At 45.7% G+C, this 17,379-nt stretch overlaps 1 protein-coding gene across 2 annotated transcripts in view; it reads right to left on the bottom strand.

Annotated features, from left to right (window-relative positions):
* The window catches only part of TRANK1 (tetratricopeptide repeat and ankyrin repeat containing 1), a 338,849-nt gene that overhangs the window by 176,679 nt on the left and 144,791 nt on the right, over positions 1–17,379 (bottom strand). For both annotated transcript variants that reach the window (XM_082258385.1, XM_082258386.1), the window contains exon 11: positions 5,344–5,490. In XM_082258385.1, the coding sequence (XP_082114511.1) occupies positions 5,344–5,490 (147 nt within the window). The remainder of the gene's footprint in view (positions 1–5,343; positions 5,491–17,379) is intronic.

The following is a 17,379-nucleotide window of genomic DNA, read 5'->3' as shown; positions in this document are numbered from 1 at the left end:
TGCCGGGCAGTCTTGTCATCCCAGTCTGGTTTAACTATGCTGAGTTAATTAGCATGTGAATGATAACCTTGTCAAGATGGGATTAGCCATGAGTCAGCTGTACCTTGTTATCTAATCATTGTGTTATGTTTTGGGTAAATATTCAGCCCATGGTTCATGTAGTCACTGACATAATTCTCAAGTGTATAAAAGTCTGTTTCTTGTTCAATAAAGGAGTTAATGTTTTCAGACGCATGCAAGCTAAGTTCAGGCTATTTTTTTGTATGTTGTGCGGCTGGAATATATATCTATGTACTGGATGGTAGGAAGCCGTATACTGACGGAAGCCCACAAGTACAGTGTGGGTCTGAGGTTCCGTTACACTGGGTATAGAACACTTGGGCCAAATCCAAGACTTGGCACAGGTACAAAAGTAGTGGGTTTGATCCATCACCTACTCCAGTAGGTTTTGAATCCACCATGAGCGCTGAATTGTCCGTATTGTCCACCACACATTGGCAAGCAGGGCCCAGGAGGAGTGATTCTTTAAAAGAAAGTCATCCAGATACTCAATGTGGATTCAGAGTGCAGCAATGCAAAAATCAGGGGCAAGCAGGGCCAAAAAAGAAGAGCCAGACACTGGAAGGGCTGCTTATCCACCACAAATTGCAGGAACCACTGATGCAATGGTAAAACTACTCGGCATTTGCAACAAATAGATTTGAATAATATCTCTAAAAATGTTAGTCTGAGACAAGTGGTACAATCACTCTCAAAGAGTGAAGTGGTTGTAAGTCTAATGGGACCGCAATCTTGGCGTAGAGGTGGGCAGGTTTGAGGGCATAAAAAGGGGAAGCAGTAGGGAACGAAACTCCAGTCTGTACCCCAGGAATCCATGTCTCTGACCCATAAATCTGAAATGTGCTGAGCCACAGGGGCTGTCCCTCTAGGCATAAACCCCCACTGCACAAACCAGCACATCAGTTTAGTTTAAAACCAGTGAAGACAACAGAACCAACCCCAAATAGAGGGGTGGGTGCTGTGTATCGATGGACATCGGAGAAAAGGATTTTACGGTAAGATCTTACAAAAATCGTATTTTCTCTATCGTCCATCGAGAGACGCAGCCTCATCTTTATGAGCTGAGTGGGACATCCCACAGCAGTATAGGCATGAGGGGTGGGAAAACGCAACCAGACAGTAACCTCAACTCCAAAAGGCTAAACGTAGCCAACTGGGCAACATGGAGCTCAACCAAAAAATGGATGGACATCGGAGAAAAGGATTTTACGGTAAGATCTTACAAAAATCGTATTTTCTCTATCGTCTATCGACAGACGCAGCCTCATCTTTATGAGCTGAGTGGGACATCCCACAGCAGTATAGGCATGAGGGGTGGGAAAACACAACCGGACAGTAACGTCAACTCCAAAAGGCTAAACGTAGCCAACCGGGCAACATGGAGCTCAACCAAAAAAACAGGAGCTCACCCAGATAAAAGGCCCCAAAGAGAAGTACAAATAAACATTCTCTTATGAAACAGCAGCCTGCAAAACCTTGCGGCCAAAAGAGTCATCTGAAGAAGCCAGCAAATCCACCTTGTAAAATTTGGTAAAGGTATGCACAGACAACCAAGTCGCTGCCTAACAAACGTGCACAACAGAGGCCTGCTGGTGAAAAGCCCAAGAGGCACTCAGCGCTCTAGTAGAATGCGCCGTCACAGGGAAAGAAGGAACCTGACCCTTGATCGAATAAGCCTGAACAACCATCTGCCTGATCCATCTCAAAATGGTCGCAGTGGACGCAGCCAAACCTTTGCGTGGATCGTCCGGAAGCACATAGAGAGTCCGACTTCCTGAAGGACTCAGTAACCGTCAGATAAACCCTTATAGCCCGAACCACATTCAGAGAGTGCAAGGCAAACTTCCTTGTGATGTTTAGGCTTAGGAAGGAAGGCAACACAATGTCTACATTAAGGTGAAAATCCGACACCACCTTAGGAAGAAAGGATGAATTAGGTTGGAGAAACACTTTATCCCTGTGGACCACCAAATAAGGCGAACGACAGGACAACGTCGCCAACTTAGAGACTCTGCGGGCAGAAGTGATAGCCACTAGGGAGGCAACCTTCAGCGACAAGGAAAGCAGAGAAATCTCCCTAATATTCTCAAAAGGAGGCTGTTGAAGAACAGACAAAACCAGATTGAGAAAAAAACGTTTATGAGCAAAAAAGGAGGGACCCCCACTTGGGACGGGTGTCTTACCCTTGGAGGATTGAGGAAGAAGAGTACTCCAACTGCCAGTCAGGCCTTTGATCAACTCATCCAATGAGTCGCCAAACAATCTGTCTCCCAGAAAGGGGAGATCAGCTAAGGCTTTTTTAGAAGCTTGGCCAGCCGACCAGCTCTTCAACCAGACCATGCATCTTCAAACAATGTCCACGGCCGAGACCCTGGCCACCAGGGGAGCCACATCCAAAGACACATCACATAGGAACACCAGAGCCTGGATAACCTGGTCCAACAGTTCCAGCTTTTCTGGAGGAACAGTCTCTGGGTCAAAAAGACTCCCGCAAACCCCTAATCCATTTCGTCACCGTCTACGAGACCAGCACAGACACAAAAACTGGTTTTAAAATGGAACCCGCCAGCACTTGAAGATGGCGGGAAAGGGATTCCACCCGCCTGTCCACTGAATCCGTAAAAACTGGGGAATCCTCCATAGGCACAATAGAAGATTTGTTCAAACTGGAAACAGGATGGTCCACTTAAGGTGGCACCATCCAACGGTTGGAAACCTTTTCAGCAAAAGGATAACGGCGTTTAAAGCGTTTTGGCACCACTAACACATGCTTAACGCGCCGCCATTGGTCATTGACAATTTCTTGAAAAAGTGTCGGGACAAGGGAAAACCCTATCAGCATTTGGAGACTTCTGGGAGCCAAAAGCCGCCCACGTCCCTGCCGGTGTGGGCTCATCAGCCAATTTTAAAGTATCCCGCATTGAAATAATCAGGGCTTCCTACCAAAGTGCGTTCCCGCGCTGCAGCTGAAGACGACAGGTCCTCTTCACCATCTGACTGCGAGGACAGTGACCCCTCAGGAAGGGGAGCATCCAGGGCAACCACATCAGCCTCTGAATCAGAGGACACCTCCACAGATGAAGACGGCAGCAAGCGTTTACGGCTATCAACCTTTTTCATGACTAAATCAACTTTATTCGCCAGGCTTTCCAGGGCAGCTGAAATCGCGGCCAGCGACTATGATTCGGACTGTCCGGGAGTCGCACACAGTGGGTCTGAGGGTGAAATTCCAGTTTGGGACTCCGTAGTGCAAATTGCAAAAAACTGAGTACTGTAGCTTTAAGAACGCCAACTGCGGTATTCACCACCGATCGCAGCGGTCTGCAGAGAGCCCCTTTAAATCAAACATAGTAGAAAATGCAAGGATATGCCCGTAGGGACCCTCAATACTTTACCACCTCAGATACACAGCCTTGTGAATCTTCCACAGCATGGAGAGAAAAGCAGGAAGGGACCTTGGCTCAGCAGCAGGAAATTACCACACAGGAAGTGATGTCTCCTCATAGGGATACACTGCCAAGTATAGCACCAGGGCTACTCAAAGATGGATGCCCATACAAAACAATAGGAAGCTGCAGGCAAAATGGCTGCCCCATACAAATCTATGGGGAGAAAATTCCATTGCCCACGCCTAAGATTGCAGCGCCCACGGTGCACCATGCGGCTAGGGACAGCCACATGAAGGCCTCAGGAACCACAACAGGGACCAGCAAGCCCAACCCCCCCCCCTCCCCCAACGCCAGAGCATTCCAGACACACAGTTCCCGCAGAGACAGGGAGAGGGAAGGACACACAGATCGAGTCCCGGGCAGACCAGCGGGATCTCTTGGGAGGCACAAATCCCATTATCCCCAGGGGAGGGCCCACATCCCCCCCAAGGACAGCAGGGGCAAGGGGGGCACAGTTACTCACCATACCATGGACTGGGTGGGCTCCGCTTCGGGCAGACTGCCTCCCACCCGAAGTGGGGGTGCTGCCAGCCAATGGGTAACGTTGCGACTCAGATCGTTGCGTGCCGGCGAGGAATCCGCTCACAGGCTCGTCCCCCTCCGTACATGGGGGCACCGTCATGGCTAGGCCTAGGTCGAAACTACAACCTGCTCAAGCTCGTAGGCCAGACTAGGGGGACCATAAGGATCTAGATTATCCAGTACGAAGCCCCAGCCGACATCGTTGCTTGTAGATCACCAGGAAATTCTTCCCTGAACACTAGCTAGTGGGTGAGTAAAGAGAAAAAAAAGAAAATTTTCTATAAAGAATAAAAAAACGTAGACCGGAGTCCCAGCAGGAAACCTAGGTCTACTTCTCTAGGCAGAATACAAACGGATGTGCTGGGTTGTGCAGTGGGGGGTTTATGTCTGGAGGGGCAGCCCCCTGGGCGCATGTATTCAAATTTTCCTGCCTAGACTACTCCTGATGGGAGATGAGGCTGCGTCTGTCGATGGACGACAGAGAAAATAAGTTAGTTTCATAATTAAGCAAAGTAGTTCCCTCCCCCCCCCCCTTTATATTTACCCGAGCCCCATCTTGATACAGCGATATGCATTAGAGCAGCAGCTCTCCCAGGTCTCTCTCTTCATTAGCACAGCAGCGCAAGCCATTGGCTCCTGCTACTGTCAATCATAACCAGTGTGCCAACCAGAAGAGGGGGGGGGTCAGAGCTATACACTGTGTGTGAATGGACAATGTCGATTCACAGTGTCCCCATCGCAAAAGAGGCTTGCCATTGGGGGCACTTGGCAGGGGGCAAAATCAGCCAGGACCGCCAGCGGTGCACCGAAAAATGAGAGGATCAGAGCTTCTCTGTGTTCTTTTTTTTTTTTTATTGACAATCCTAAGATTGTCACTTCAATTGAAGATCACTTAAAGGAAATTACTATTTTGGTTTTTAAAATAACTACCCATCATAAGCAGTAACAAATAGTATAGCAAGGAATAGACAAGCTGTAAGGTAATTAAAACAAGTTGCTGGTGCTAGTGCTAAAATGCATGTGCTCCCATTGTGGAGACTCTAAGAAGGTGGAGTTAGGGACTACTGAAAACAGGGTGCCTTGACAGGGCCTGTAGCTTACGCATGTATTTGCAAATGTGTGCAGACTAAACCCCTGTTCTTAACGCATATTGTTAGACAGGTCAATTCTGTTGGTTGCTGGCCGATTGGCAAGTTTGAGCTTGGAAATTTCTTTGTACATATTTGACATGCTTTGCCCTTCCAGTGCTCCTTGCTGTAAAAAGACTATTTATAGTTGGGGGCAGTGGCCACAGTATCCAATAACACTTTACCTTTCACTGAAGACAATGCAGTCATAAAACTCTTAACAGACTGGTGTTGAAGAAATTTATTTGAAGGACTGGCTTGTTTGCAGAAGTTTACAAATCCCTCCAAAGCCAAGGCAAATGAGGATACTTCAGCAGATTCACTGGATGTCGCTATAGACAAAGTCAGTAAAAAAAATGAAAATAAATAAATATAGAATGTTATAATGGCATACAACAAAAGCAAACAGCTGTTTTTAACAAAACCCCCAGTAGGTACTAGACCAGTTGCACACAGGTTACTGACGTTCATACTCTGGATCTTGTTGACAGAAAGGTCCTGAGTAAAATTTTCCATAAAGTCCTTGCATAAGCACAGGTATAAGCCTGTAAGCGTATAGATGAGTAACATTCTTCTTCATTGCCAGTGTTGTAATTATCTCATCTAGGCCCCATGCACACAGGACGTTTTTGCAGCTGCTGTTAGCAGCGTCAGATGTTTTTTTTTTGCAGCTGCAGAACGCCCATCTATGTTATTCTATGGCCTCATGCATACACAGAGCTTTTAGGAGCTCCAAGTGGCATAGGCGTTTAATAGCTGCAAAAAAACTCCAGGACCAGTGCGTTCTGGAGCTGCAGCGTCAAGCTGTAAAAACGTCTGACGCAGCTAAAGGCTGAATAACGTTGCTTAACGTGCGTTAAGCCACGCTATACGTTTTTTTTTCCATTCAAAATCAATGGTTCGCTATGATCCGACTTGCACTGTGAGAATCTTGAGGGGGAACTCCAAAATGGGAAAAACGGCGTGGGGGTCCCCCCCAGGTTCCAAACCAGGTCCTTCGGGTCTGGTATGGATTTTGAGGGTAGCCCCCCCAAAATCCATACCAGACCCTTATCCAAGCATGCAGCCCGGTAGGCCAGGAAAGGGGAGGGGATGAGCGAGCGGCCCCACCCCCCAGACCATACCAGGCCACACGCCCTCAACATGGGGAGTGTGGGTGCTTTGGGGCAGGGGGGCTCCACTCCAAAGCACCTTGCCCCCATGTTGATGAGGACAAGGGCCTCTTCCTGACAACCCTGGCCGGTGGTTGTGGGGGTCTGCAGGCAGGGGGCTTATCGGAATCTGGAAGTCTCCTTTAATAAGGGGGCCCCCCAGATCCCAGACCCCCTCCCTATGTGAATGGGTATGGGGTACATTGTACCCCTACCCATTCACCCCATAAAAGGCAGTGTATGTAAATAATGACAGGAGACGTTTTGAAAAGTTTATTAAAAATCGTCATCCGGTCTTCTCCGCTCTGGTCTTCACCTCTCCGCTCTTCTCCCCTCCGCTCTTCTGCCCTCCGCTCTTCTTCTGCCTCTGGTCGTCTTCTTCCTCCGGCCCTCCTCCGACGCCTTCCATTCAAATCAATAGGCTCCCATAGGGAACCACTGATTTTGAATGGAGGCAAAAAAAAAACGCTGCTAAAAGCGAAGTGGCCAAACGTGCAATAACACACCAATGGAAAAAGCTACTGAAAGCACGTTTTTACAGCTGCTTCTTCCTGGCGTTAGAAGTGGCTCACACTTGTATAAACATGCTTTTAGAAGTGTAAACACATCTACTTTAATGCACTGAAATATAACATTTTCTATTTTCGTTTTACAGCTCTGTACTCATCGCTGTATTACTGATCTGTACTCAGCCATGGGTGGAGTTCCATTGGCCAGTTCAGCTCTTTGGGCAAAATATGTACGTCCAAAGAGTGAACCTTTGATCACAAGCTGATGACTGCAGTAGTAGCCATCAGCCTGTGTGAGTTTTGTAAAGCCGGCGACCGGCATCAAAGTAAAAGTGATGCAGCAGCTCCATAGCTGCCGACCACTTTCACACAGCCGGCCACGCGGTGTCCCCCCTACCCCTCTCCTTCTGGCGGCCCACCCTCCTCCTGTGGTTCCCGGGCGGTCCAGTGCTTGCCGACGCCTGAGAACACAGCCGCCGGCGGGGGAGAGAGACTGCAGTGAGACTAGGCAAATCCATGCCTCGATTTTAGATGCAAAAATGAAACCATTAGTGATGTCAAGTCCGGTTTCATATGCACACTTTCCTGGCCAGTACAGAGAGAAGTCACATCCAACCAAGCCGATCTGTGCTTGGTTAGATGGTGCGAAGAGCAAGGGAGACATTGAGATCTATTAGACCGCTAATGTCTCCAAAGAGTACTAGTCACCTACCCAATGCTTTCACATAGGGGCTAATTAACCCCTTGTGATAGCAATGACGAAAAAATAAGTAAAAAAAAAAGGAAAAAAGGAAAAAAAAAAAAAAAAGATAGTAAAATAGATTAAAATGAAAAAGAAAATTGCCAAAACCCATTGCCCCGCACATCTGCGTAAAAGCACGTCCAGGGTGCGTACATGTCTGTAAACCATGGTTGCACCACACGACATATTACCTCAATCATCAAAGTGAGAACAATAATTCTAGCATAAGAGCATTGTAAATTGATGAGCTGTAATGGTTTTTAAAGCGTCACCTATGGTGATTTTTAGGCACCATGGTTTGTGGCGATATCCTCGGTGCACGCAATTTTCAAACATAAAACTATGTATCTTTTTACTCGATGCAACCTCACCTTTTATATTTTAACCAAAAAAGGGTATTATATTGCGCTGCATTGCACTAAAAACAAGATTTTTGTAAGATCTTACAGTAAAATCTTTTTCTCTGAAGTCCATTGACAGACGCAGCCTCCATCTTCATTAGCTGAATGGGTTATGCTGCCCCCTGCAGGAGTAGTCTAGGCAGGAAAAATTTAAATGTACAGGCCATCCCTACAGGCATAACACACACACCCTCTGCTAAGCAAACCAGTTTAGTTGTAAGCAGTGATGAAAAAAACATCCCCATATCAGAGGGGTGGGTGCTGCGTCTGTCGATGGACTTCAGAGAAAAAGATTTTATGGTAAGATCTTACAAAGATCTTGTTTTCTCTATCGTCCATTGAAAGACGCAGCCTTCATCTTTATTAGCTGAATAAGACTTCCCAAAGCAGTGTAGGCATGAGGGGTGGGAAGAACGCAACCAGAAGTGAATGTAAACTCCAAGGCTAAACTTAGCCAACTGGGTAACATGAAACTCAACCAAAACAACAGGAGCTCGCTCAGGTGAAAAAAAACCCTATGAGAATCAAAACATTCTCTTACAAAACATCAGCCTGCAAAACCTCGCGGCCAAAAGAGGCATCCGAAGATGCCAACAAATCCACCATGTAGAATTTTGTAAATGTGTGCACAGACGACCAAGTCGCTGCCTTACAAACTTGTACAACAGAGGCCTGATGGCGAAAAGCCCAAGAGGCACTGAGCGCTCTAGTAGAATGCGCCTTCACAGGCAAAGGAGGAACCTAACCCTCGAGTGAATAAGCCTGAACAATCGTCTGCCTGATCCATCTCGATATGGTCTCAGCGGACGTAGCCAAACCTTTTCGAAGTCCATCCGTAAGGACAAAGAATAAGTTGGTTTTCCTAAAAGACACCGTAACCGTCAGAAAAAACATTTTTTACCCGAACCACATTCAAAAAGTGCAAGGTAAATTGCTTGGAATGCTTAGGCTTAGGACATTAGGAAGGCAACACAATGTCTTCATTGAGATGAAAATCTGACACCACCTTAGGGAGGAAGGACGGATTAGATTGAAGAACCACTTTAGCTCTGTGGACCACCAAATAAAGCGAACGACAGGACAGCGCCACCAACTCAGATACTCTGCATGCAGAAGTAATAGCCACTAGGAAGGCAACCTTCTGCGACAAAGAAAGCAGAGAAATCTCCCTAATATTCTCAAAAGGAGGATTTTGAAGAACAGACAAAACCAGATTGAGATCCCACTGAGGCAACGGGAATCTTCTCGGAGGAGCCAGATGTCGCATCCCCCTGAATAAAAGTGCGAATCAAGCTATACGTAGCCAATGGACATTGGAAGTAAATAGCCAAGGCCGACACTTGGCCCTTGATAGTGTCCAAAGCCAATCGCTGCTCAACCCCTTTTTGTAAAAACGGCCAAAACCCTAGCTATAGAAAACAAGCGAGGGTGCAGCTGCAGCAATTCACACCATGATATGTACAATTTCCACGTACAATGACAGATCTTCCTTGACATCGATTTCCTGGCCTTCAAAAGAGTAGGAATCACCGAGTCAGAAAGGCCTCTATCCCTCGATAACTTGCTTTCAACAGCCAAGCCATTAAAGCCAGCGACCGTAAAGCAGGATGGAAGATCGATCCTTGAGACACCATTTTTACCAGGTCTGCGTACCAAGACCGCCAGGGCCAGTCTGGTGCCACCAGAACGACCAGAATGCCTTCCACCGCCACCCGGCAAAAAGAAACCTTGGCAGAAGTACGAGCGGAGGGAAGACATAAATCAGTCGATACTGGCTCCAAGGAGCCACCAGAGCATCTGTGGCCTCGGCCAGAGGATCCCAAGACCTGGCCACAAACTTATGGACCTTTTTGTTGAGGTCGAGACGCAAGCAGACCCACCTCCGGAGTCCTTCACCGGGTACACAGGAGATGAAACACCTCTAGATGAAGGGACCATTCCCCTTGATCAAACACCTGACGACTCAGGTAATCCGCTTGCCAATTCTCCACACCCGGGATGTGGACTGCAGAAAGAGCTGGAACATTGGCTTCCGCCCAAACAAGAATCTCAGCCACCATCTTGGCCACCAGGACACTCTTGGTGCCCCCTTGATGATTGATGTAAGCCACAGCCGTGGCATTGTCCAAATGCAGATGAAACCGGAGAACCGCGTAGCCGGCTCATCCAGTGGAACAGGCAAACCTTGAGCCAGGAGGTCCTGCACAGCTTCCCTAAGATCTTTCAAATGCTCTGGAGACAGGTGAAGATTTGACTGAATGAAGCTGTCCCCCGGCCGGGACCAAAATTTGATTTTGTACCCGGAACAAATCAGTTCGCAAACCCATTTTTCTTGAACAAAGGAAGTCCAGGGTTCCTGAAAGAAGAGCAGACGTCCCCAGAACCCAGAAACGGGTGAGGGCCCCTCTTCATGCTCAGGACTTGTCCGCAGCACCGGCCTGTCTGTTCTTGGACTTGCCCCAGTGCTTCTTAGACCCTCCAGAAGCCCTGAATGGCTTACCTTTTTCTTGCGCCCCAGGAAAAAAAAACATCTATGAGCAGTAAAGTAAAGACCCCGCTTAGCACGGGGTGTTTTACCTTTAGAGGATTGAGGAAGAAGAGTACTCTTCCTGCCAGCCAGACCCTTGATCAACTCATCCAGTGAGTTGCCAAACAAACGCTCTCCCAGAAAAGGGAGATCCGTCAGGGCTTTCTTGAAAGCTTGGCCAGCCGACCAGCTCTTCAGGCAATTCCCACAGCCAAAACTCTGGCCACCAGGGGAGCTGCATCCAGGATCACATCACACAGGAACACCAGGGCCTGGGCCATCTGGTCCACAAGTTCCATCAGTTCTGAGGGAACTACGTCAGGGTCCAAGTTCCCCTTCAGAACCCTAATCCATTCCGTAACTGTGATACCAAAACAGACACAAAGACGGTTTCAAAATGGAACCCGCCAACACGTGAAGATGGCGGGAAAGGGATTCCACCCGCCTGTCCACCGGATCCGTAAACAACGGGGAATATTCCACAGGCACAATGATAGATTTGTTCAACCTGGAAACAGGGTGGTCCACCTTAGGTGGCACCGTCCAACAGTTGGAGACCATATCAGCAAAAGGATACTGGCGTTTAAAGCGTTTTGGCACAACTAGCACATGCTTAACGCGCCACCATTGGTCATTCACAATATCATGAAAAGCCTTTGGACAGGGAAAAACTTTGCCAGACTTTTGGGTCTAACAGGAGCCAAAGGCCACCCATGTCCCTGCCAGCGTGGGCTTATAAGCCAATTTTAAAGCTTCCCTCATTGAAATAATCAGGGCTTCCACCAAAGCGTGTTCGCGCGCTGCAGCTGAAGACAGGTCCTCTTCACCATCCGACTGCGAGGACAGCGACCCTTCAGGTAGGGGGGTGTCCGTGGCGACCACATCAGCCTCTGAATCAGAAGACTCCACCAAAGATGGAGAAGGCAGGGACCGTTTTCGGCTATTAACCTTTTTCATAACAAAATCAACTTTTGTTGCCAGGCTTTCCAGAGCTGCTGAAATCGCTGCCAGCGACTGCGATCCGGACGGCCCAGGAGACGCGCAGTGTGGGTCTGAGGGTGAATTTACAGCCAGGGACTTCATATCTAAAGTTACAGAAAAACTGAGTACTGCCCCTTTACGACGCACTGATCGCGGTTCCCACAGCCGATCACAGCGGTCTGCAGAGTCCTCTTAAATATACACTAACAGCAGAGTGTGCAGGGATATGCCCGCAGGGACCCCAGTACTGTACCATCTCCAGAGAGAAATGGCCTGCATCAGGAAGAAGAATCACAGCAAGTGACCTCGGCCTGGATGTAAAAGGTCACACTGCTAGTGCAGTGTATAGGACTACACAAGATTTTAATAGGAAGCTCAGGGAAAATGGCTGCCCCATACAAGTCAATGGGAAAAATAAACACATTGCCCACACTAAAGATAGAGGTGCTCACGGCGTGCCATGCGGCCAGGGACCCCCACAATGAAGGCCTCAAGGATCTACAACAAGACCTAGCAAGCAACAAGGTACCATTGCCCCCCCCCCTCAGGACACCAGGCACCCCAGTTATCTAGCCCCCCGCGGGGGCGGGAGAGGGAGACAGGGCACAGAGGCCAGGTACCTGACAGGCCAGGGGGATCTTTTAGGAAGTACAGGTTATACTATCCCCAGGAGAGGGCCCACATCCCCAAGGTCACCAGGGGCAAGGGGGGTCCCATTTACTCACCATACCATGAACCAAGTGGGCTCCGCTCCGGGTAGACTGCCTCCTACCCAAAGTGGGGGTGCTCCCAGCCGAGGTGTACGCTGCAACTCAGGGCATTCCATGTCGTCACATCCCGGCGAACCATCCGCTCGCAGGCTCGTCCCCATCCAGAAAGGGGCACCGTCATGGCGAGGCCTAGTGTGGGACTATAACCTGCTCACGTTCGTAGGCCAGGCTGGGGAGAACTTAAGGATCTAGATTATCCAGTGCAAAACCCCAGCTGGCATTGCTTGCAGATCACCAGGAGGATCCCCTGAACACTAGCTAGCAAAGTGAGTAAAAAGAAAAAAAAAAAAAAAAAACTGAGACCGAAGTCCCAGCAGGAAACCTAGGTCCTATTCCTTCTGGTTTGCTGAGCAGAAGGTGTGTGGGTTATGCCTGTGGGGACGGCCCTGTGGGCGTGTACATTTAAATTTTTCCTGCCTAGACAATTCCTGCAGGGGCAACATAACCCATTCCGCTAATGAAGATGGAGGCTGCGTCTGTCAATGGATGATAGAGAAATTAATTTTATTATATTTTATCTGAAAAATTTGAGTTTAATAAACAGTTGTGCAAATATTACATGAAACCAAAATATGCAACTATCACCTTTTTTTCTACAGGGCCTCTGCTTTCAGAAAATATATAATGTTCTGGGGGTTTATGTAACGTTTTGGCCAAAAATTTGGATTTTTACATGTTTGTGACAAAGAAAAGAAATTGCTCTGGAGCAGAACTGGATAGACAACAATGCATCTAAGTTCAAATCAGTAATCTAAATGAAGGTAAGTATCCCTTTTCTAAAAAAGTTATACTCCCCGCGCCTAGGAGTTATTAAATATAAATTACCTTTAAACGTGTGTATAAAATAATATAAAATGTAATAATAATAAATTTGAATTTGTGTAAGGAGTAGCAGCAGCAGTAGTAAAAAATGGGGATTGAAAAAAATAGTCCTAAAATTAGGGCTATCTACAGCGCTTGCTAAAAAATTTTATATAATATTATGTGAATATAAATATATATAAAGGAGCTAATGTGCAAAATAAATTTTCAAATCAATTTCTCAATGTGCAAATAGTGCCAATGTGCTAATAGATATACAAATCAATTAATCAATATTCCAAGTCCATACGTAGATAAAACTTATAAAAACTTTTTCTTATTTTTCTAGTGTACAATGTAGGTTGTAGAATTACAAATATAAAATTCCAAAGTGCAAATGCGTGTGCTAATCAATAACTCAATATTATAGGTTCATGCATAAATCAATACATTTTCTTCTGTGCAATAACTATATATCAAAAAATGTCCAAGGTATAAATAAAATTAAAATATATAATCCGTGAAAAATCCTTTTCTTAGGAAATGTGCCAGTGCTCTTTCAAGTCAAAATTTAGTGACTGGTAAAAGGTGCAAAAAGTGCTTGAAGCTTTCTTCCCGTGCAATATAATGTAAGGTGGGTAACTTACCAAATGGAGTGGGTCTCACATATCATATAATATTGAGACCAACCAGGCTTTATGGTAAGTTCCCTTTAAGAATCCTCCTCTGCCGCTGGTGGTTTTCCTCCTCACGGATCCATAGAGAAGCTCAGGTAATAATAGATAAAAAGATAAACTCCAGATAGTGTGATATTGTAATAGAAGGTTTATTCCAAAAATTCAAGGTTTAAAACAGCGAAATCAGCAAGTTCCAGCAAGGATATCTCGTGCTGATATCCGTGACATGCAGGACGATTGTGCAGAGTGGCGAGCGGCGGTGATTCCGGCTTGCGTTCCAATCGTGTGTCACGTGTGCTACGCTGTGCGGTCCACGTAGGACGTATAAGTTTTATCTACGTATGGACTTGGAATATTGGTTAATTGATTTGTATATCTATTAGCACATTGGCACTATTTGCAAATTGAGAAATTGATTTGAAAATTTATTTTGCACATTAGCTCCTTTATATATATTTATATTCACATAATATTATATAAAAAAATTTTAGCAAGCGCTGTAGATAGCCCTAATTTTAGGACTATTTTTTTCAGTAATCTAAATGTTTTTCATTGCCCTGTCCCAAGCACAGAGGTCAAGGGTTATACAGTGCTTTGCGAAAGTATTCGGCCCCCTTGAACTTTGCGACCTTTTGCCACATTTCAGGCTTCAAACATAAAGATATAAAACTGTAATTTTTTGTGTCAAGTGGGACACAATCATGAAGTGGAATGAAATTTATTGGATATTTCAAACTTTATTACCAAATAAAAAACTGAAAAATTGGGGGTGCAAAATTATTCAGCCCCTTTACTTTCAGTGCAGCAAACTCTCTCCCAAAAGTTCAGTGAGGATCTCTGAATGATCCAATGTTGACCTAAATGACTAATGATGATAAATAGAATCGACCTGTGTGTAATCAAGTCTCCGTATAAATGCACCTGCACTGTGATGGTCTCAGAGGTCCGTTTAAAGCGCAGAGAGCATCATGTAGAACAAGGAACACACCAGGCAGGTCCGTGGAGAAGTTTAAAGCCGGATTTGGATACAAAAAGATTTCCCAAGCTTTAAACATCCCAAGGAGCACTGTGCAAGCGATAATATTGAAATGGAAGGAGTATCAGACCACTGCAAAGGCCCATGATCACTCTGGATGAACTGCAGAGATCTACAGCTGAGGTGGGAGACTCTGTTCATAGGACAACAATCAGTCGTATACTGCACAAATCTGGCCTTTATGGAAGAGTGGCAAGAAGAAAGCCATTTCTTAAAGATATCCATAAAAAGTGTTGTTTAAAGTTTGCCACAAGCCACCTGGGAGACACACCAAACATGTGGAAGAAGGTGCTCTGGTCAGATGAAACCAAAATCAAACTTTTTGGCAACAATGCAAAACGTTATGTTTGGCGTAAAAGCAACACAGCTCATCACCCTGAACACACCATCCCCACTGTCAAACATGGTGGTGGCAGCATCATGGTTTGGGCCTGCTTTTCTTCAGCAGGGACAGGGAAGATGGTTAAAATTGATGTTAAGATGGATGGAGCCAAATACAGGACCATTCTGGAAGAAAACCTGACGGAGTCTGCAAAAGACCTGAGACTGGGATGGAGATTTGTCTTCCAACAAGACAATGAGCCAAAACATAAAGCAAAATCTACATTGGAATGGTTCACAAAAAAACATATCCAGGTGTTAGAATGGCCAAGTCAAAATACAGACCTAAATCCAATCGAGAATCTGTGGAAAGAACTGAAAACTGCTGTTCACAAACACACTCTATCCAACCTCACTTAGCTCAAGCTGGTTTGCAAGGAGGAATGGGCAAAAATTTCAGTCTCTAGATGTGCCAAACTGATAGAGACATACCCCAAGCGACTTACAGCTGTAATCGCAGCAAAAGGTGGCGCTGCAAAGTATTAACTTAAGGGGGCTGAATAATTTTGCACGCCCTATTTTTCATTTTTTTATTTGTTAAAAAAGTTTGAAATATCCAATAAATTTCGTTCCACTTCATGATTGTGTCCCACTTGTTGATTCTTCACAAAAAATTACAGTATTATGTATTTATGTTTGAATCCTGAAATGTGGCAAAAGGTCGCAAAGTTCAAGGGGGCCGAATACTTTCGCAAGGCACTGTATATTTCTCAACTTTGCAAAGATTACCTCACAACTGCTGTATTTCTGGGACAAAAAAATGAGAGAAAATCTCAATACAGATATCAAATAGAAAAATTACAGAAGTTCAAACAATTCCTGAGTTTATCACACAGGCTACTAGCAAACTTTTTCCTCAGTTACACAGGAATGAAGACATCACTACATACCTAATCTAGTTATGAGGATCAATCTTTTTACAAAAATTACACAGCTTTTAAATATTAGACACTATTTAGCACTTTACTTTACTTATTTAGCACTTTAAATATTATACATCCATCTCAAAAAACCTCCACCACACCAAGAGTAAAAACTGACATTGTCAAATGCTAGCCTAGCAGCTGCTCACATCGCACATCCTCCCTCTTCGGTGCTCCTGGCCCCTCCCTCCTCTTAAGTGCCCCCACAGCAAGCAGCTTGCTATGGGGGCACCCGAGCTAAGTCACAGCTCCCTGTGTCTATTCAGACACAGAGCGGCAACCCGGCCCCGCCCCCTCTCTCTCCTGATTGGCTGAATGATTTTGATAGACAGAAGTGGGAGCTAGCCACGCTGCTGTACCAGCCAATGAGGAGGGAATCCCCAGGCAGCTTAGACACTCCTGCAACATAAAGACGCTGGATAAAGACGGGCTCAGGTAAGTATGAAGGGGGCTAAAGAGGGTTGCTGCACATAGAAGGTTTTTTCATCTTAATGCATAGAATGCATAAAAAAAAAAAAAAAACCCTCTGCCTTTTAAAATCCCTTTAAATATTGATTTCTATCTAAATTGTTTTATTTCTGACCGTTAATGTACCTTTGATCTGTATATTGTATTATTATATGTATCAATTGCTGTTGAGGATGGCCGTGATGGACGAATATATACAGTATCTCACAAAAGTGAGTACACCCCTCACATTTTTGTAAATATTTGATTTTATCTTTTCATGTAACAACACTGAAGAAATTATACTTTGCTACAATGTAAAGTAGTGCGTGTGCAGCTTGTATAAAATAGTGTCAATTTGCTGTCCCCTCAAAACAACTCAACCCACAGCCATTAATGTCTAAACTGCTGGCAACAAAAGTGAGTACACCCCTAAGTGAAAATGTCCAAATTGGGCCCAATTAGCCATTTTCCCTCCCCAGTGTCATGTGACTCAGTGTTACAAGGTCTCAGGTGTGAATGGGGAGCAGGTGTGTTAAATTTGGTGTTATCGCTCCCACTCTCTTATACTGGCCACTGGAAGTTCAACATGGCACCTCACAGCAAAGAACTCTTGGAGGATCTGAAAAAACAAATTGTTGCTCTACATAAAGATGGCCTAGGCCAGTGATGGCGAACCTTGGCACCCCAGATGTTTTTGAACTACATTTCCCATAATGCTCAACTGCACGGCAGAGTGCATGCGCATCATGGGAAATGTAGTTTCAAAACATCTGGGGTGCCAAGGTTCGCCATCACTGGCCTAGGGTATAAGATTTTTTAGAGACCCTGAAACTGAGCTGCAGCACGGTGGCCAAGACCATACAGCGGTTTAA

The sequence above is a fragment of the Pelophylax lessonae genome (assembly GCF_965119305.1).
Source record: "Pelophylax lessonae genome assembly, chromosome: 5".
NCBI lineage: Eukaryota > Metazoa > Chordata > Amphibia > Anura > Ranidae > Pelophylax > Pelophylax lessonae.
Note: the sequence above shows the minus strand (reverse complement) of the source record. Positions and strands in the feature narration are given on the sequence as shown.